The sequence below is a fragment of the Equus caballus genome, chromosome 3, assembly GCF_041296265.1.
Source record: "Equus caballus isolate H_3958 breed thoroughbred chromosome 3, TB-T2T, whole genome shotgun sequence".
In the NCBI taxonomy this organism is placed as follows: domain Eukaryota; kingdom Metazoa; phylum Chordata; class Mammalia; order Perissodactyla; family Equidae; genus Equus; species Equus caballus.
The window spans coordinates 46184447-46207263 of NC_091686.1; the positions used below are offsets into that span (position 1 = coordinate 46184447).

General features: G+C 40.1%; 1 protein-coding gene across 1 annotated transcript in view; it reads right to left on the bottom strand.

The window, feature by feature from the left end:
- Window positions 1-929: 929 nt before the first annotated feature.
- The window catches only part of METAP1 (methionyl aminopeptidase 1), a 62266-nt gene continuing 40378 nt past the window's right edge, over window positions 930-22817 (bottom strand). Inside the window, exons 4-11 of the mRNA XM_023637673.2 lie at window positions 21896-21956; window positions 17785-17876; window positions 16617-16700; window positions 14629-14767; window positions 12955-13086; window positions 9789-9932; window positions 5609-5674; window positions 930-2593 (exon numbers count right to left, since the gene is read on the bottom strand). Coding sequence (XP_023493441.1) covers window positions 2430-2593; window positions 5609-5674; window positions 9789-9932; window positions 12955-13086; window positions 14629-14767; window positions 16617-16700; window positions 17785-17876; window positions 21896-21956 — 882 coding nt within the window. The 3' untranslated portion in view covers window positions 930-2429. The remainder of the gene's footprint in view (window positions 2594-5608; window positions 5675-9788; window positions 9933-12954; window positions 13087-14628; window positions 14768-16616; window positions 16701-17784; window positions 17877-21895; window positions 21957-22817) is intronic.

Sequence of the window (22817 nt, forward strand, 5' to 3'; positions counted from 1 at the left end):
CTCACAGCGAATCTCTCCCAGCAAAAAGAAAAAAAAGTTAAAAAAAAGTTGGAAGTGAAAAAAATAAAGAAATAGCTTACAGATACCATGAGGGTACATTTGGGGACTTCAACAAAGTGGAGCGTCCTGCTCTCAATTTTAACCAAACCTGGTGAAAAACCAGAAGCGGCTCTAGACAAACTGAGGAATCAAGCCAAGACGGCCAACAAATTCCTGAGCCGCCGCCGCCTCCTCCTAAGTTAGACACGTGGAGGGCAAGTGTGTGAAGGTGCTGGGGCACAGGTTCTAATGGACCTTAATCCATTTGATCAGCAAAAGACAAAACTAAGATAAAAGGCAAACATATTTCCCTTCTTCTAAATTATAATTTCAAGAGGGATAGAGGACTGGCGCAGGGGGTTGGGGGGGGGGGGGTGATTTTACAAGTTAATGCATTGACTTATTTTAAAAAGTTGGCAGAATTATGAAACTAGATGTTTTCTCATCTAAATCTAATAAACAAGTGTCATTAGACATATACAATTAGACTATAGCCCATATTCTTTTAAAAGCTCCCAAACTAGAAACAGCATCATCACCAGTGTGGTAAATGATCCCAAGATTTTTTCCCTTGAGCTTATTTTCTAATGATAAACACTGAGTAAGTCCACACTGTAGATTCCACCATCAGTACATAAAATGCTCCCCTAAACACTCAGCATTCTGTCTTAAAAGTTCTCAAAAATACGGCTGCATCTCAAATGCTGCTGGCAGACTCTGCTAAACTACACACAGTACTGGAATGTTTACACAGCCATTAACCTTGAAAAAGTATTTTTACTCAAATGGTCGTGAGTTTACTTTGGATTATGAAATCAGCCACCCCATTCCCACCACTTCCGTCTGAATCCCAAACAAATTTAGCACATTAATGACTACATGACAGGATAATCATTCAAACGTTTTAATCTCCCTTTACAATTATATTAACATTCATGTTGCAAGGCATTCCATTCACAAATATTACAGTTTGATAAAAAATTTCACACACATACCCCAAAAAGTCTATACCAGATTCGGTCACTTTACTAAATCATTAAAATAATAAAAGTAATGAAAACATTATCATAATTCTTTTAAAGCAATAAAGGTCTGAGGCACTCTGGGAAAGATGTTCTCATACAAGTATAACATGTCAGTGGTATCAAATTGTCTTACAAGAAAGCTACCAGATACCCAGTTATCAAGTATGCTCTAATGACGATGGCTGTGATCTGATACGTCTCCACTGGATGCACTCCCGTTCGGACTGAACTACTGAAAGGAACATAGATATTGGGCAGCTGAGGTCATTTCTAATGAGGTTCTCAACTAATATGGTGAGTGTTCTCAGGACACCAAGGACAGCTGCATCCCTACTGCAAGGGAAAGTCCAGTCCTCAAAGAAGCTCCTTCTGATCACCACTAGGTTCACTCAGTGTTCAAGCTCACGGCCCACCTGACCCACTCTGCTCACGGGACGAGAGATCTCAGAATGTCTTTCCCCGTCAGCCTCCACAGTGCAACCTCCACCCTTCTCTGAACATCTTGAAGGAATGCGCTGGAAATAAAACAGAGAGGGAAAGAAAGGGAGACTTTTTCCTCCCATTTTGACCATGTAAAGGCCTGAAATAGCAGTGTATTACGAAATTCTCATGCTCTGCAACAGCCAGCTACCACTTGGAGCATGGCTATTTTTGCCATAAACCAGATTTTTAAAAACCTGATAACCTTTTTCCAAAGTGAATTTTGGCACATCCCTTCCCTGACAGAGTCCACACTGGGGAGAGGGCCTCACTGGCTGGGCGCTTCCTTACACACAATTACAAGGGCAAATCACGAGCGTGGGGAGGAGGGGAGGCCAACTCCCAGCTGGGAATTAAACCACTGCGGACTCTGGGTCCATTCAGGACAGCGCAGAACCCTGTCAGAGCAGAGTCCGCACAAAGCCCAGGTCACACAGTGTCGGATAATACATACATGGAATTTAAAATGTCTACATATATATTTCCATACATATATAATAAAAAAATCTGGAGCAACAGATGTTGCTAAAGTTTCAAGAATTCTCATCTTCAACAATCAGCTGGCTCTTGACAGCCCAGTCATGGCAGTGATAGAAACAACTAGAAGCAGGTTTAAGTAAAAGTGCTCAAAGGGCAACTGAGAAAACAGGGGTGCAGAGATTTGGGGGAGAGAGCATTGAAAGGAGTTGAGAAATGTTTCCTTTATTCTTCTCAGCTTTTTCAGACTCAAGACAAGTTCTTAGGGACACACATCAAATGCTGTAGTCCTTCCTTATCTATAGTCAAAACAAACAAGTAATAAAAACCTCCTCCTCCACTGTGAGCTCTCAGTGAAATGCATAGTACAGCCAGAAGGTATCACTGAGACGTGCCCTCTCGGAGAAGTTAAAACTGGGACATGAAGTGAGGCCGTGCGCTCTCGAGCCGCCGGGTTAGGATCTCACAACCAGTGTCCGTGACCAGCAGCGTGTGCTCAAACTGAGCAGACCGCTTTCCGTCTCGTGTCACCGCGGTCCAGCCATCCGGCCAGGTCTCATCCTGCCATCCACCTTCAACAAACAAAAACAATTCCATAATTCTCAGTTAGTTTTCTAAATAAACTCTAGGTAAGTGTATTTGCACATACTCCTACGTGTGGATGCTGCAGAAACCAACTAGAAATTTCACCACTAAGATTCCGTCAGTTGTTTTAGCTAAAGCCTTCCCAAATTCATTTCGGTCTTTAGTCCAATGAAGTAACAATATTTAAATTTCCTCACGTGTGTTATAACTTCACATTTTTCATCAAATCCCAAATATCAAACCAAGATGGTATTTCCAAAATAAAGGCACATGTTTCCAGTAGAAAACATTGATACCACTCATCACAGTACTACAAGTAAAAGCCTGAATTAATGAATTTAGCTCTCTCCTGGTATAACTTTGGCATCTGACTCAACTATAGCCAATGTATATTGTAAAGGAAATAATGTAACTTGTTATACTTTTATTATAGCATTTAATTCCTAATATATTTTTAAATGGCAGGCACAGAGCAGATTATACTGTGACATTTTTTTTTTTTTTTAAAGATTTTATTTTTTCCTTTTTCTCCCCAAAGCCCCCCCGGTACATAGTTGTGTATTCTTCGTTGTGGGTTCTTCTAGCTGTGGCATGTGGGACGCTGCCTCAGCATGGTCCGATGAGCAGTGCCATGTCCACGCCCAGGATTCGAACCAACGAAACACTGGGCTGCCTGCAGCGGAGCGCGCGAACTTAACCACTCGGCCACGGGGCCAGCCCTATACTGTGACATTTTTGTAGACCACACCCTGGTAACCAGAAAGAAGGGCAAAGAGAAAGAAGCAGAGATTGGCAAGAGAATAAAAAAATTACTATGAGGCAGAATGGGTCAGAGAGGGGTTGACACTAGAGAAAGGAAATGAAGGGACAGTAAAAGAAGAAACGCTACACTAGGGGGCGGGGCGGGGAGGCGGAGATAGAATGAGGAAGTTATACAATTCTGGACACTACTATAAAAATGTTTGTGGAGACTTTCTTGTCTCCAAATTAGATGGCAAAAAAAATCAATACCTTCTTTATTCTGAGTAATCTCAAAGATTAGGTCTCACTGACTCAAACAAATCCCGTAACACAAACTCCGCAGTGAATTAACCTACTTTTGCAATATTAAACCCCAGTCTAAGAAAAAAATACGAGGTAGCTTAAAGAAAGTTAACTCACGCTTTGTGAAACATCTAAAGGTAAGCAAATGGGTATTTTTCAGTGTAACGAATGACCTTTTCACAAATGGATTTAAGACCTAATACTTCCTTGATTTTATTGTGATGGGCTAAAACAGGGTCTTTACTACTGTCAAGTCAAACATGCTTGGCTACTCTTCTGAGGAAATTCAAAGTCCTCTTTGGATCAAGACTTCCCACTCTGGAGCTGGGACTTCACCTAGCTGAGGGCAGTGAAGCATAGCTGACAATCTGAACCGGCTCTGTACGAAGTCACTTGCTTACTCCTGAAACACCACATTATGCCTCATCAACCGGGGCCAATTAATGAAAACAGGTAAGTAACCAAAACCACACTTTGCTCTCACTGTCTTGCCTTTCTCTCCTTATATACTTACTGCCCTTCGAATTGGTTACACATGATCAGAACTTTATTCTTATTCCATGAGGATGGCAAAAATAATACCTTACAGTTGTACAGCCCTTTAAAGTACACAAGGCACTCTGTGTTAATATAAGTCATCTCACCTAATTCTTACAGCAGCCCTGGGGAGCTGGCAGGATACCACCGACTGTAATTTCCACTTTACAGAAAAGGCAAGAGAGGATCCAGTTAAGAAGGCAGCCTCAACAACGACCTCCAATGCTCCCCTCATGCTCCCCTCGAGGGTGGGCTGCCTTTAGCGACTCACTTCTACCAAGAGACTCTGGTAGAGTAAGGAGATGCCACACCCAAGATCAGGATATAAAAAAGCCTGGAAAGGGGCCGGCCCGGAGGCATAGTGGTTAAGTTTGCAGCTCCACATCAGCGGCCCCGGGGTTTGCCAGTTCGGATCCTGGGCGTGGACCTACACACTGCTTATCAGACCATGCTGTGGCGCCACCCCACATAGAAGAAGTAGAATGACCTGCAACCAGGATATACAACTGTGTACTGGGGCTTTGGGGAGAAAAGAAAAACAAAAAAAGCCTGGAAAGATCCAGAGATGAGGTGTCCGGGAAGACACGCTAGCCTTGCTATAACTGCCTCACTCTCCATCCCCTAATCACAACAGGGTCAGAGCTGGCGGGAAGGAAAGGCCAAGGCTTCCGGAAGCAGCCCCTGATCATTACTCTGACAGTCTCTGGGAGGAGCTCGCATCATGCCACTGAGTCTATCATCACTGCCACGCGCCTATCACAGGGAATAACACCAGTGAGGACATAAAACTACCAGTGCTAGGTGTGTCTGTGCTGTGCCTTCCCCACGACAGTTGTATGACGCCACCTCACGACGTGAGTGCAGGCCCTGAAGAGGCAGAATGGCTCGTGAGTTTAGACGTCCACAAATTCTGCCATGGAACTGACTAACTGTAGGTGGCTTCAGGCAAGTTACTCGACCTCTTCAAGGACCAGTCTGCTCCTCTGTACAATGGGGATAGCACCACCTCATAAGGTGCAGAGAATTAAATCATATTACTGTCTCCCTCAAAGTGAGTGGCTTGACTTCTTTCTTCCTCCCCCCCTACGCATGCCCCTCATGTCAAGCATGAATTCTACACAGGCTTGATGGAGGCTCCCGATTACAGTGCACCCTTTGACAGGATCTTAATGAAAAGGGACCAGGATTCAAGTACTTCAGCATCTACTGACAGCAGAATTACCATGTAGAAAGTACTGCTCAATTTTGCAAACCCTTACAATTTTCAGCTCTCTACATGACACTGAATCAAGTTCAAGATGGGACAGGGAGTAGAAATGAAACAAAAAAAAAGTAAGTAGAGCAGACTATTAATCTGATCACAAGTAACCAAAGTAAATAAAATCTCTGTTAAACAATGTTACAGCATCCTTTTCTCTCACCTTCACAAATCATTGGCTCAATTGTAAATACGTGGCCGGCCTTCATCACTCCAACTGCTTTATTTTCTGAAATTAAAGGGAAAAAAATCTCAAAACATAGCAAAAAACCAACGGTACACTGTTGAACAGCTCACTAAAAGAGTACGCAACTTACACTGCCATTGGCAATTCTCACATTAATTACTTTCTCGTCTCCAGATCCCCCTTCTCAAAGGAGATCATTCATCAAACAGGTGTTATACCGATAACTACCAATTTGGGGGCATACACTGTCCAAGGCATATTCCATTCTGCTTCTGTTTTCTCTAGGAAACACAGAGCTGTCTGTAGGCTGGATTTCAGATGTGGTTATCACTTCTATAAAAGGAAAAGTGCCACCAACTGTGTCACTTCTATAAAAGGAAAAGTGCCACCAACTGTGTCACCGCAGGAGTAGAAGTGCAATCGTGAGCCACGCGCAGTGCTGTTATCCTCCGGGTGGAAGAGTTTACAGGAGAACAGCAGATGTTTCAGATTATGCTGGAAGCTCCCGCCTCTCAGCAGGTGCGGAGAGGGCACAGCCAGGGGAACAACAGCATGATCTTCACAGTTTTATAAGCTGTCTTCTTTTTCTTATCTTCAGGGGGAACAAAGCCTCTGCACACTAACCTATTTTTTCTTCATGCTGAAAAGACTACCCCTTTTTATTTGAAAACAGAAATTCTATTTCTCCCTCCAAACACTTTTTTAGCTTTTTGTTCAAGACTAATGAAACAGTGATTTTTCAAAATCATCATGAGAAACACAACCATGAATTAAAGTATCCTGACCTGCTATCCTCTCAAAAAGACAAAAATTTTAAAATAGAGATAGGCCTTTTTCAACAACCTCAGACAGAAACGGAGAGCCAGTTGAAACACCAAATTAAAAACCGCAACCGGGCTGAGCCCCGTGAACGAGCGCCTGCGCTTGCTCCTCCCGCCCACCAGAGGGCGAGAGCGCAGGCTGTCGGGGCTTCCGGCTAAGGCGGCCGGCCCTCGCGACGGCGACCCTGGCGCCGGGTGGACAGCGCGGCGGCGGCGGCTCCCCGGCTGTGCCCGCGCGGCCCTCCTGGGCAGCGGCTCCTCGCTGCGCCGCCACCACCCGAGGCGCCGCCCAGGTACACTGCCTGCGGTTCCACAGCCAGACTTGAAAGTGTGATCAAATCTAAGGGGCAAGCCGAGTGGGACTCCTAATCTCATGAACTTGATCTCCCAATGACATGCCATTTCCCGTGTACACAGGATTGGTCGTATTTCCTTGGGGATGTTAAAAAGCAAACGTCAAGAGGGTCGGCGTGGTGTCCCGGAAAGAAAAAGGGACAGGAGGCCGGAGCCCAGGCGTCGGCGTGACCCTGCGCCCGCCCGCGCCAAAGGCAACACGCGTGCCACACACCTCGGTAATGTCTACACTGATTAAAGGCCGAAATGTTAATATTTTGAATGTAACGGATTAAATAAACTGATTTCACCTACTTTTTTTACTTTTTGAATATGACCACTGGAAATGTTAAAATTACACAGTGCCTCATAGTCTGTTTCCATCGTACAGCACTGACAATCTAAGTTCCAGAGTTGGTTTCCGCCACTGATTAAACGCACAACACCCAGGCATCTCTGCTCATGGTTTCAGTTTCTCAACCTACCTCACTCAACAAATATAATTATCTGAGTGACTACACTATTGCAGACAATATGCTAAGTACTTAAAAAAAATTTAAGTGCTCTACCATCTATCTCACAGAATTATTGCAATATACACTCTAAACAGACGGTGTTATCACCATTATTCCCCAACCATGATGACTTAAACAAAGAAGCAAATAAATTCTCCCGGAACAAGGACTTGTCTTACATAGGAGAGGGTGGAGGGAAGTTACACCGCCATTTCCCTGCTCCTCCCTGGCTGGTTAGGAATAGAGGTACCAGCCAAAGCAGAGATCACTCACCTTTCAAAGGGCCTCTGCCTACAGGGATTCCCTCAGCAGCTTCCTTTAACACTCCCTAAAGTGATCACGACATATTTTGATTTACAAAAACCTGACTTACACCTGACTTTTCATAAATACAGCAAATGTATGAAATCAAGAATACCTGGTCCTTGCTTTTTTCAGAACTGTTTTTATTTCTAATTAAATGGTTTAATATGAAACTCAAGTGGCACCGCTTGTATATCTATCAGTGGCACCATATTTTGCTGACACCATCATCACTGACCCGTACAGTCTCTCTGTATATAATCCATACCCAAACCTGAGTTTGTCACCTCTGCAAGTAAGGGACTTTTTTCATTCCCTCCCCTGCACATGCTCTTTTTAAGCACACATGCGCACATACGCCACCGTAATCAGAACAGTTCCTTCCATTCTGTTAGAGGGGATGCACACACAGGGCTTACCAGGAAGGAATGAAGTCAGCTAATAATTTTCTGTTGCTAGCTTTTATTTCAAGCACAAGTCACGGCTTACATAAGCACTATGTGGTCTGCTAACAAACGCTTACTGATATATGTCAAATGCTGTGCTCTAAACAACTTGTCCAGCTTCTCCTGTCAACAGGTTTCTCACTCATTTCCCCTTCTCTTTACAACTACCAACAGCTAGGATTTGACCGCCTCACACTGCACAAGGGCGACAGCCGTTCATGGGGCTGACCAGCCTGACTAGCTCACACCTGCAATACCTTCTAGACACCACTGCCAAACCTGCCTTCCCAAAACAGCAACTTCATCTTGCCATTCTGCTCAAAATTGCTTCTGCAAATCCCTATAAAAGAAGTCAAATATCCTCGGTCTCGCACTGCCTATTGCTAGTTCTTAACACACAATACTCAGCCCAAGCTTAGCTTACCTCTGTTCAGTCTCAACTTGAAGCACCCATCGTGCTTCCCCCGCACCTGGAATGCTCGCCCTCATCACCAAACCAAAATCTCAGCAGTTCACTCCTTCTCTACAGGACCCAGGGGGCCAAGTACAGGAGACAAGACTGACTCCAGAGAGCCAGACAGAAGCCAGGCAGCAATCCTAGGCCTGGCATTTACTTACTAGTTAGTGTGAACTTGAGTAAATAAATTACTTCTCTAAGCACGGAATCTGCTTTTTAAAATAGAGCTAAGAAATTATTCATAGAGTTATGATGATCAAATGAGATAATGTGTATCATCATCCTCTCCTCCTCCTAAAAGCTAACATTAAGTGCTTTCCATGGATGATCTCACTTAATCCTAGTAACAGCTCCTGGGCAGGTGCATTCACCACTGCTGTACAGATGGGAAAACGGAAGTACAAGGAGATAGATCAGTGTCCACACGGCAGTGGCTCATACGTATTTGTTAAATTCCTTCTTAGGTCACTTATTGTGGACAGCCTTCATTTCTACCACTAAATAACAGATTTCTTCCTGCATGCCTTACTACTCTAAGAGAAAAGGTTTCAGGAAGACACTAATGGCCCCACACTTCCTCTGTTATTCTATCAGACAGCATTCAACTTGAGGAAAGGCACTTTGTCTATTCCCCTCTATTTACATCAGCAAATAGTACAGTATCTGACACACAGTAAGAACTCAAATCAAACCAAGCTGAATCAATTTCATTTAAGGAATCAGAATACTGATGGCTATACACGTGGCAGACTGTTGGCTGTTCACCAAATTCATTTACTTTTCTTCCAGAGTACTCAGGTAGATTACATTTCCCAGGCTCCCTTGCATTAGTGTAGCCACGTGACCAAGTCTCTGCCAATGCAAAGTAAATATAAGTGATTTATGCCAATTCCAGGCTGGCTTACTAAAACCTCCAAGCATAATCCTCCACGCTTCGCCCCCCCCACCCCCGCCTCCCCCAAGCCCCGCTCCTCCCCAGTATCTATCGATTAGGGGGGCAACTCCCAAAGTGACCTTCTTGAAGCTATAGGTTGAAGAGGACAGAGGCTGGTTCACAGAATAAGTGCTTCACCCCCAGTGAGCAAACACACACGCTCTGGACTGTTATATGAGCACGATATGAATGTGTATCATGATGAGCAAATAGACATTTTGGGGGTCTATTTATAACAGCCAAGAGATTACTCTAATAAATACAAAACAGGAGGTCCTATTAAACCTTCACATAAACATTTGTTGACTAAATGGTTAGCAAATACCAAATCTTTGGACAGTACTTACTGGCATAGTGGGGTACATTCGGGGCTGTATGAAAAAGCTTGTGGATTCCATGCCCACAATAGCTTCGAACAACTGAAAACCCATTTGCTTGGGCATGCTTCTGAATAATGTTTCCCAATTCTCTGTATCGAACGCCAGGTTTTACTGAAAGAAGAGAAAAGGCTCAGGACAAAGAGCAATAATAACTAACATTTACTAACAATTACCATCTATGTGCCAGGAAGCTTTCTGAATGCTTTATTCGCCTACATGCCGAAACTTTCAGATGAGGAAACCGAGGCATAGAGAGGCCATACTGCCAGCAAATGGCAAAGCTGAGATTCAATCCAGTAGCACCCAGACTTCCTCCTTTGATGCAGAAGAGGGGACTCGTGCACAGTACTAAGGGGCTGGGGAAAGGCACCTTTTGCTTTCTGAATAAACAAGAGAATGGAAAACACACATCTCTTCCTCTCCTTCTCTAATCTGGTCTACTTCTCAAAGAATTACTTCTTCCCCTGCTTCTTTATCCCCATAAAAGTGCTTCTCAAATTATTCATATTGCCTCTGCAGAAGGTCCTGGGGGCAGGGTATAGAAAGGTACTTCTCACTAAATATCACCTGCCCTGTTCAACTTTTATGACTTTTACCATTGTTTCAATGAAAACCAAAACAGAAGATGTGGTTCTTATTGCTATTACAGCTCTCCTAGCACTGAGACCCCAGGATGTGGGTGCTGCCAGCCTCCTGAGGATTCTAGTAGTGGTTCTGGGGACCCTCTGACTCCCTACAGTCTCCTACTCTGCCTATCTCATTTCCCACCTGAGGTTCACGTACAACATATCTTCTCTAGTCAATCAAACTTCTGAGCAAACAGCTCATGGAATCATTTTAATTAACATTTACTTGCTCTTAACCACATGTTCCAGCTTAACTTGTTTGAGGGTTGGGAGAATAACGATTTTAAGGAACCATGCCAACTTTCATAATGATTTTCTTGCATTACCACCCACACCTTCCTATCAGCCCTAGCAGGTGGGGAAGAAAGCAAAATTTAACCCATGTCACACAGTATACAACAAAGAAAACCTCTGTTAAACAATAATGAGGGAGGTTGAGAATGGAGATTCCTCCCTAATTCTCAAACTAGAGGCAACTCTGGTCCCAAGGGTGCACTTTGCAATATCTGGGGACATTTTTGGTTGTCATATCCAGGAGTGGTGGTGCAACTGGCATGTAATGGGTAGAGACCAAGAATGCTGCTAAGCATCCTACAATGCACAGGACAGCCCCCCATTACAAAGAATGACCAGGCTCAAAATGCCATTAACGTGAAGGATGAGAAGCCTACTTAGCAGGCTAATTTCAACAACTGGTCAAGCTCTCCAGTGCTCTGCACCACGGTGAGCGGCCAAATGATTTGAGTGGAAAAGAAGCGGCAGAGATGATACATATGAAGGCGTATTTTAATAGCACTTTCCAGAGACTAAGCAATTTTTGTTCTTTCCTAGCTACTGTTATGAAGACTTTGGTTTCTGGTAATTTCTCAGAAAGTTTTACACCTGTGTCTTTTATAAAAACAACATTCCAGCTGTCTGATTATTTCAACCAACTCACAGAGAAGCAAAAAGGATATAAACGTTGAACACATTCTTTGGCGGAAACTCTAAAAATTATTTAAAACTAAAGCTTCCAGGGGCCAGTCCCATGGCTGAGTGGTTGAAGTTCCCCACGCTCCGCTTTGGTGGCCCAGGGTTTGCAGGTCCAGATCCTGGGTGTGGACCTACACACCACTCATCAGCCATGCTGGGGAACCATCCCATGTACAAAGCAGGGGAAGACTGGCACAGATGTTAGCTCAGGGCTAATCTTCCTCACACACACAAAAAACCTAAAGCTTCCACAAATGAGAAACTAAACACTTAAGCACCCATCTCACAATACCAGTAAGAGTATTAAAAGTTTTTAAATAATCAAGAGTGAGTAGTAAGTGAAAAGAAAATCTCACATATTGATACATGAAAATATCACATGCTTTCATTTTTCATTCCTCCAACTTTACCAAATTAGTAAAAATTTCATCCTCCATGCATTTTAAATGGATTAAAACAACAAAAATAATGAATCTATGTTATTAGAGATAACTATACGTTTGCCTAAGAACCCTGTCCTGTCCAATACTTTGTTGATGATACAGTCGGTTTACTGGGGGAGGAGGGGTGGGTGCGCATAATACACTAAACAAGAAAATAAAGCTGAAATGCTGTGAATTTCAACTGAAAAGTTGTTTGCCCTCAAACTGTCCTCTTTAATCATCTGTTAACATTTGCAATACGCCTTTCCTTCTCTCTCCTCACAAGATATAGCATATAACCCAAAAAACCTGAATGAACGGTTTGTATGGACAAAGACAGCCTGAGGAAAATCCTACAGAAATACACCTCTACCCAAAGGCATTATTGACTACAACAGCAAGACATCTGGAAAACTCCAAAATCCAGTAGGGAACTGGTTGGAGAAAGGTTTGCACTATGGAATATAACACAAAGGCATTAAAAGAATGGGGTAGATCTGTGCATGCAGGTACACGGGCCAATGTGGAAAGATCTCTACGATATTATTACTTTAAAAAGTACCAAATTAGAGAATACTACAAATATTATGATTCCAGTTAACCTAACTAAGCACGTACACATGGGTTTGTGTGCATGTGTGTGTGTGTGTTAATGCACAGGGGAGACAAAACCTAAATGTAAAAAGTGGATACCTCTGGAGAAAAGAGAGATATGAAAAGGAAAGAGGAGAGACAAGCGTAAAGGAGGATCATTCACTTCTCTCTCATCATCTCGCATCTTGTTTTAAATTTTTATAAGAAGAATATAGTACTTACAAAAGAATAAGAAAGTAGGAAAAAAACTGCACTCAAGAATTACCTATACACTCCTCATTTATCAGCCAGAGAAAAGGAAGATAAATCACAGAAGAGACGAGGATGATAAGCAATCGTCCAGTCTATCCTCATCAGGGGATTCCCAAATCATCCTTAAACCCAGCACTGCTAAAACCCAAAGCTAACTCAGGTAGGGAGAGGCAAAGCTGGTGGGGACAAGCAGTGCCGGTGCAGCGAGAGCCATCTGAGGCCCACCAACACACAGCGGTTCCAGCTGGGCCCTGCACCGAGGCTGACCTGCGTCGATGGCTTGCATCAGGCACTCATAAGTGGTCTGAACCAGTTTCCGCGCTCCCTCATCCACGTCTCCAACAAAGAACGTCTCATTCAGGTCCCCGTGATAACCACTGCGATAAAGAGTGATGTCCACTGCAAAAGAACGTGTGCAAATATAAAGATCACATTTGGTTTTACTTCAAAACAGAAGTCAAGTTTCTCCTACATGACAGCATCAAGCAGTTTAACAAGAAAGACAGTTCTGCATTCTCAAATCAGACACCAACAGATACGGAGTCATCGCCCAATAGACTCCTTGTCTGTAATGCAACTAAACCCACCGTGGAGAACAGGGACAGGTCACGCAGCACAAGCCAGACAGTGGACTTTTATACCCTCATGGTAGTAATCAGATCATTTACAGGAGAAGAAAAATGAATCCAGGATACAGTCATGCAAGATCAATAACCCAAGTTAATAACATTAAATGAAGGACTTTGCTACATTTTGACAATAGACAGAAAAAACTGCTTTCACATATTATCATTAAGGAGTTTTTCTCTCCTCCTAGTAAATCAGTAAATAGAAAAATTTACAGTATTCTACACTTATTCTTCAAAAACTCATTTGCCTTTCACTTATTTGTGAATACCTACCCTTCTCTGTGTCCCCATGTTTAAGAATACAAATTTCAACTACACCCTATAATACACCAAATGCATACTAGAGGGCACATTAAATGAGTATTCTTAAACCAGGGTTTTCACTCAACCTACAATACTGCAGTAAGGTGTACTGGCTCCAGCACAACACATACATCACTGCAAAAGCTAATGCATATGCACGTAACAAAAATAACAGGGCTTCTACGAAAAACAAGGTTGGGCAGACTCCTCAAAACCTACGGAAGTTTAAAAACAGATACTGTAACTAAATTAGCAGCAATCCAAATAAAAACAGTGTCAGTTACGTCTCCACTGCCAGGCACAGCCAGAGTCAGGGTCAGTGCATTCCGTGCAGCATTTAATACTGGGGCTCATGCTTCCTCATCTGATATGTAGGTCCTTGAAGGCACCTCATTACTAAAGAGACCAAGTGCATCAATATTAAAAACACCACCTGGGGGGGCCTTCTTCACTACTTGTTAATCACAGAGGGAAATGTCTTGGCAGCTTCTTCCTCTGCACATGCAGCTTCCCAAAACAGCTTAACTGAGTGGTCCCTAAAGCCACTTTCCAAGTTTCTTACATCAAAGAAAACACTTCTACAGGATTTTCAGCTTTTTTCTTAAGTTCTTCATGTATTACTAAGAATTTCTCTTTACGTGTAGGGAAAGACTGCCCTGATCTCTTCAAAACCATTAGTGGAAGGAAAAAAAGAAAAAATCCCACCTGAATTAACACTGCTTTCACATTTCACTGATATTTTTCACCTATTTCCCAATCACATATGATAATCTGCATTAAAGGAACACATGCTGTACCAAACACATCACAACAGAAGCATCTTAAAAGCAGTAAGTACCTCAAACCATACAAAAGGTTTCCCCAGATTTAAGATTTTAAATTTTAAACATGAAAAAAGATAAGTTAAAGACAGGAAGCAAGTGAAGAAAAACACAAGTCATTATTAGACTCCCAAACCTTGTTGTTTCTTTGTTCATGGTGACAAAAGTCACAATAATGTATTCCTTACCGTTAACAATATCACCTTCTTGCAAGGGCCGTCTGTCTGGAATTCCATGGCAGATCACTTCATTCACTGAAGTACAACAAGACTTTGGGAAATTATAATAATTCAGGGGAGAAGGATAGCAATTTCTGGCAATGCATGCCTATAATAAATTAAAATACAGAGAACATAATTTGGAATGTGCAAAAGAAAAAATTAATCTGTATGCAGTTAACCAGATTTTAAACTTTGAAAAATGTGAAAAAATTTGTTGTACAGATGTTCATAGAGAAGAACTTACTTAATATTTTATTTTAGAAATAGTAGTAGATATCACCTTAAACAGTATACCACAGGGTTTTTGTGCCAGTTAGACAAACTGATAAGTGCAAAGTATACAAAAGTTACTATATGAAGATTCTAGTTTAAAATTAACTACTCCTTATGAAAAATATATTAATGAAAGTAAAAAGATAATAAGTAAAGTAAATTTTAACATGTACTTTGATGTAGCTGAAACTTCTTGTAGACACACAGGCCTATATGCCTCTGAGCAAACAATGAACCCAGCAGAAGCAAGTGTTGGGGCAGCACTCCCGCAGACACTGGAAGCCTGCACTCCCGCAGAGCAGCACAGAGACCTCGAGGAGAACGGTCTGGGTCTCTGTAATGTCTCATTTGACTTGGACGTTTTCACAGTGGTAGTCACAGTCTACCTAACTTCTCTTTCCATACTGCCACACAGTCTTCAGACTAATAATTTTTAAATAGTTGTACACAATAAAATTTGTGCAATGTACCATAATTTTACTGGCAGTTCCACTATTACTGTAAATTTAAACTGTTTCCTCACTTACAAAAATGATTACAAACCATAGCTACCTGCCTGTCACTGGTCCCTTGTTTAATGACAAACTTCTGTACTTCTCACAGCAGCATAAACTGTGGTGAAACGCACACAGAAGCAAATGGTCTTGACTTAAAATGCCAACACTATCACTTCCATGCTGTGTGGCCTTGAATAACTTAATTAACCTCTCTCTGCCTCAGTTTCCTTATCTGTAAAGTGGAGATGACAGTAGCATCTACCTCGTGGAGCTGTTGTGATTAAATGAGTTAGTAAAAGAAGACATAAAAGAGCACCTGGCCCACAGGAAGCACTCAAAATGCTGTTACCACACACTACACATTCTATAACATACAGAACATTACCCAAAGACCAGGATTTATATAAAATTCTGAAAAAAATTTTTATAAACATTTTTATAGCTCAAAACACACTGTCAAATTCCCTTTCAAAAGAGTTGTCCCAGTTTACAGTACCACCATCATGTAAAAGAGAACCAGTTCCAGCATCTCCACACAGGCAATGGGTATAAACATCTTAAAACAGTCACTAACTTAGTAGGTCTCTATGGTTTGCATTTGTCTGATTACCAGAGCAGCTTTAATTAGTCTGCCATAGGATTCACTGATTAGTCACTGCTCTTCTTCCATGACTTACAGAATGTGTGCACGCACCTGCTACAGGGTTTAAGGGCTCTGCCTGACGGACAGGTGGTCTTTGTTAAAAAGGCCCCTGCATCAGGCCCACGGCAAGTATTCGTCTGGTCCGTCCACTGCCTTGTCACTATGGCCATGAAAGGGAACATCTTTCTCTACTAACCTAGTTTCAGAAGTTGTATTCTTTCTTATTTCAGAATATCTGATGTATGGTGGTGACAAGACTTATTTAAAGCACTAATAAAATTAACCATTTTCTAAAAGCTAAACTAAGATGTTATGAAATCTGAGGTTTCACACAAAATGTTTCAAGTTCACTTCCGACCTCAATCTCACAGATACTTAAAGATGGGAATAATGACTACTGTTGAATATTTTCTGTATTTGAAACAGTAAAAACTTGCTTTCAAATTAGCTTAGCCACACTACCTTAGACATCCAGAACTTAAGTTTACTTAATTTTTAGAAATCCAATGTGAAAAAAGTTTTCAAAGCATAAAAGTTCTTACTAAGTGTACAGCATGGTCTATTTCTTCAGTAGTCACACCCGGTTTAATCATGCCAGCAGCAATGTCCAAGACTTCCCTAGCAAGCTGCAAAGGAGAAGCAACACACCAAGAAGAAATGAGACAGAAATCAATCTGTAATCTTTGTACTACCTTAGATTTTTGTGAGAGATTGCAAATGGCTCTCACCTGGAAAATTATAATTCTGAATTTTCACGTCAAAACCATTTGTATTCCTAACACCCATCAATAAATGCATGTGTGCGTGTAAATATATACACAAAATTGGGCTAGCCAGCAAATAGCTTAGTAAGTCAGCCTGACTGGTTTCTACATGAAAATGCACATCCTAAGTAATCTAAACATTGATCAACTGTTGAAGGTTGAGTCATTTTAAATTCCTAGAAGGGAAGGGAGAAAGATAAGAGAATAAACAAATGATTTTCCTCAAAGAATCAAAGCAAATAAGTGATAGAAATACAAATTTCTCCAGATTATCAAAGAAAATTATTATCAAATCACTTTTAAGCACAGAATAAAAACTTTAACGGGGGCTGGCCCTGTGGCCTAATGCTTAGGCTCAGTGCACTCCACTCCAGTGGCCCAGGGTTCGTGGGTTCAGATCCCAGCACGGATCTACACCACTCGTCAGCCATGCTGTGGTGGCAACCCACATATAAAATAGAGAAAGACTGGCAAAGATGTTAGCTCAGGGCTAAATGAATAATATTATTTTTCTTTAGAAAAATACAAACATGTGATTTCAACTAATAAGTACTAGCCACTACTACCATACTTCATAGGTATTTCACAACAGCAGCTTTAGCTTAACTTTATTAAAGGTTTAAACTTTGCCCTATGTCATGATGACTCACAAAAAGAAAATGACAGAATCATAAAAATCTGGTTCTCTAAAAAATAAAATACAAGGGATAAAAGAAACAGATTGTCAACTAAATATAGGTTACCTGACATATTAATTTTCAAATAGGCTGTTTATGTAGAAAACAACTGTTGCATAAAATTATATACTAACAATAGTCTGATGAAAAGTAAGTATGGCCAGTCAGTCTTACAACCTATTTGCTACCTCTGTAAATCAGCAAATCACTGACTTCATTTCTCCTAAATGCTTAAACATGTCTTACTCCATGGGGAAAAAATAACTTACCCTACATACGAGTCGCATCCCTTCTATATCTTCAGATGACAGCAATTTAATTTGAGAAGTACCTTTAAGAGCCTGTTCAGATTCAGACATTCCTGGAAAGGAAAATCAGTAAGTAAAACCAAATCAACAGAAAGATGTAGCATTTATTAGCACAATTATCTCCCTGATGACAAAATAATAGTCAAACCTCACCATTTCATGCAATGGTATTTCATAATTTGGGAGGGTCCAGGTCAGATTTTTAATATGCAAAGGAAATTTGCTAAAAACAAACTGAAGGAAAGAATTCTAAAGAACAAACTTCCAGATCCATTAGAAATCAGTCAATATGCAGCACTTATTCTATGACAGGTGATATGTTAATAAGATCACTAAATGATTTACATTTGAACAGTACCATACAATTTACAAACTGCTTTCATGATCATCCTCTTATGAAGCAACTATATACCAACAATTGACGAATCAATTACACTCATTTATTTTTTAAACAGGAACCTAAGTCAATATTTTTCAAACTGCTGTTTGTGGCCCTTCAGTGGGCTATGACTAAAATCTTTTTAAAAGTAAATAAACGGAATAGAAAAAAATTAGACTATATCATACAGGGTAGGGGTAAGTATTGTTGTGAAATGTTTGATTATTAATTTATATACACACACATATACACAGATCTAAAATACATTTCTCATTGTGCGTCATGGTCAGTAAAGCTTGAGGGGTCGGCCCAGTGGTGCAGCTGTTAAGTGCACACGTTCTGCTTTGGCAGCCCAGGGTTCACCAGTTCGGATCCCAGGTATGGACACAGCACCGCTTAGCAAGCCATGCTGTGGCAGGCGTCCCACATATAAAGTAGAGGAAGATGGGCATGGATGTTAGCTCAGGGCCAGTCTTCCTCAGCAAAAAGAGGACTGGCAGTAGTTACCTCAAAAAAAAAAGCTTGAAAAATATTGTCCTAAGAATCTTCACTAATAAAATTAGCTTAAGTTATTCATACATTCAAAAGTATTCTTTCACAATCTGACAAAAAAGACTAATCTTTTTTATAAATATCGATATAAAAATTCCAAAGTATTATCAGCAGAATCCAAAAAGCATATAATACATCATGACTTAAGTGAGATTCATATTGGAAGGGCATGGATGGTTCAGCATCAACAAATCTATTAATGAAATTCATCATAGCCATAGATTAAGGAAGGAAAAATAAATGATCATCCAGGCAGATAATTCTGATAGCATGGCCAACTACCACCGTAACATGAGAACTATGAATCTCAAGTCAAGAACCGACATCATGGATGCTTCCTATCAGCACTATTATTTAACAATGTTCTGAGGGTACTAGCAGATGTAATTAAACAAGAGGGGAAAAAAGACTTAAAATTAGAAAGAAAAGGACAAAATTTTTATCAATTTCAGAGATGATTATATATGTCCCTTGAACAAGGGACTATCTAGGAAAAGACTAGAAATAGAAATGCAGCAAGTTAGCAGAGTCTAAGATAAACATATGAAAATCAGTAACTTTCCCAAACACAAACAATGAGCTAGGAAATATATTAGTAGATACTATTCACAGAATAACTAAAAAAGTATCCAGGAACAAACTTTTAAGACCTAATGAAGAAAATCTGAAACCACCACTAGAAGACATAAAAAGAGACTTAAAATAGAAAAACATACCCTGTTCTTGAATAGGAAGACTCAATATTGTAAAAGTGTCAATTCTTCCAAAATTAGTCTACAAATTTAACACTATCCCAATAAAAAATGGCAACAGGATATTTTTGGGAACCAGACAAGCTGATTCTAAATTTCACATGGAAAAACAAACATGCAAGAATGGCCAGGAAAATTCTGAAAAAGAGGAAAGGTGGGGGCAACAAGGCCTACCAAATATTAAACATCATATATAGCTACAATAATTAAAGAGTTTGGCAATGGCACATGATTAGACAAATGGGTTAATGAAACAGAATGGAATCCAAAAACAGACCCAAAGACATGTGAGAATTTAATATAATGATATACGTTGCATTTCAATCAGTAAGAGAAGGCTTGATTTTTTTCAATAACTAGTGATGTCACAACCAGATATTCTTCTGGGAAAAAAATTAAGTTGTATCCCTATTTAACTCCAAATAATAAGTTTCAGATGGACCAGAAATTTTATCACACACAAAAAGAGTGAAACCATAAAAAATGGTGAGGGAAAATATTTTTATAATCCCTGAACCAAAAAGGTCTTTCTAGATCATAAAGCCACAGACACCTTAAAAGAAAACACTAAGTTTTATTACAGAAGAAATGCTGAAAGTTTGTCATACATGTAATGCTATAAACAAAGACAAAATGTGAATATCCAAATGGGAAAAAACATTTATAGCTCATACATCAAAGGATTATTTTCCTTAATACAGAAAAGGTAATTTTAAGTCACTATGGCAAACACTAGTAATCTACCCAGGAAAAAAAAAAAGGCTTAAGGATACGAATAGACAGTTCAAAGCAAAGAAAATACAATAACTTTTAACACCTAAAAAGATGCTCAACCTTACTCATAATTTATAAATGCAAATTAAAATAAGAGCAAAATACCATTTTTCATCTTTCAGATTAGCACAGATCATAAAGTTTGATAACACGCTATGCTGGGGAAGATAGAGGAAAAGAGACTCTCCTATGTTTTTAATGGGAGTAACAACTAGCAAAATCTCTGAAATTTGTAGTATCTCTCAAAATAAAAAATGCATGTATCCTTTGATCCGGCTATTTTACTTTGGGCAATTAACCTAGAGAAATACTCTCACATGTGCACAAAGATGTAATTACAAGAATGGTTACTGCAGTCAAATTGGGCGAAGAAAAATTGGTAGGGACCTGGTTTAATAAATTATGATGCATCTACACATACTTCAGTCATTAAAAAGAACTGGCTCCAGATGGGCTTATACGGAATATTTCCAAGATACATTGAGAAAATATAACAAGGTGAAAAGGTGTATATAGTTTGTTCCTTTTGTGTATAACTGGGGGGAGGGTGTTGATGTGTGTACATACAAGCAAGACCTCTGGAAAGTTCTGAAAGACACTGTTAATAGAGGTTCCCTCTGGGGAGTAGGACTCCCTTTTCACTGTGTAACATTTTACCCTATCAGAATTTATCTTGTCTATGTATTTTTAAAAAATGCAATTCAAAACTATATTCAAGATTAGAGAGTAATGAAATTACATATCCTCGACAGTATTCTTTCATTCAGACTGTCTTTTCCTTCAATTTATCTGAAATAGTCATTTAACTAAATCTCAAAATGATATTCATAAGAACTTAGTTCCCCACTTCTTAGGGAACCAGGCAAAGGTAGCTTAGCTTAGTACATTAAAATGCTGATATTCAACCATTTCTGACTTGCAAAATCAGTAATTTCACATAGTCCAACTTAAGTTATGTGCACAGGCCCTAAAGTCAGAGACTGCTCCCCTAGCCTGTGCATAACTCCCTCTCCTCTCTGGGCGTCTCACTACCATTATCCACAAAATGGAGAGGACAAGAGAACCCACCTCAGGGATGCTGAAAGTTCCAACGGAGGGACACGTGTCAAGAACCTCACACAGAACCCAACACACAGTTATGAAAAAGTAAGTGTCAGTGACAGAATCGCCACCATCATTACTACCATCACCCTCAGGACCACACTACGACTTCAGTTACCGCTACAGCCCAGGGTCTTCACTTAGGCACTCACTCAAGGCCTCCACAATCTGCTTTTATCTAAACAGATATTATTTATTTAAGGTAGGAAGACATGTTAAAATCAAAACTATTTTTTAAATCTAGAAATTGATATAACAACACAAAATACAGTATTATGTTGAATGTAGCCTTGAACAGCTACATAAACGAAGTTTTCAGAATTGGGTAGATTTCTAATGGGAGGAAAGAATCTTTAATTCTCTCAAATGTTCTAGTGTGTCTTAAAAAAAAACCTATTTGCATTTATTAGAAATCCAGTACCGAAAAATTTCCACAAAAAAAGCACTCCTTTGCTTTGCGGTAGTCATCAAGCCCCCAAGTCAAAATGTGAAGAATCAGCGTGGCAGAATTTACCTAAAGGGTGGTCAGCATAATCTGGTCTTTGAATATAACTTGGCACTGGCCTTGTTGGCATCTAAAAACATCAAAGAGGTTAGTTAGAACCAACTCAAATATAAAAGTAACTTTCACTATTAAAATTTACTAAAAAGAAAATAAAAGGGGGGAAAAAAGCACTCAAGAAAAAAGTTCACTCATTTCATGTAAATGAAAAATAAAGTTTTAAATGACATCTTAAATATCCTATCTATTTCACGAAGTCAAGCATTACTTTCCCAGAGATAATGCCACCTGCTTTCTTAGGCTATTTAAGAAAGGGGAGACTGGCCAAGGCCATTAAGGATTCAAGACTACACACAGACAACAAGGTGCCCCTGTGTTCCAAACAAACTGGCAAACCAAAACCAACAATAAAATAATGTCCTAAAGTAAACATGCACCATTATGTTCCCGGTCACTATCTCTGGGAGGGAGGATTAAAGAGACTTTCTTAGGTTTTTGATATTTTTCCAAACTTTAAAAATTAAAGAGAATTTAAACACTTAAGGATTACAAATATATTTCAACTTAAGTACATTCCTATGTGAAGACTCTGAAGTCTGTCTGCCAGGAACATAGGAAGGAGTGGGAGTGGCAGAAAAGCCATGTCTAAATTAAGGTAGAAATAAATCATGTTAAAAAAAATTTTAGAAAAGTAGTAATATATGCACTATCATTGTGCCAGCCAGAAAATATCTATTGCACCTCATTCTTTTTTAATATTAAAGAAGTTTTAATCCTTTCATCTAAATTTTTTCCACTTCATCCATGATTGCCAAGTATCCCTACTAACTTCCAAATATACCATAAAAGCTCAAGAGCTAGAACGTAAACTTAATCCTCACTAGATGCTTCATAACTGAAAGAAAATTACAGTATCATTTTTAGGAAACTGAAA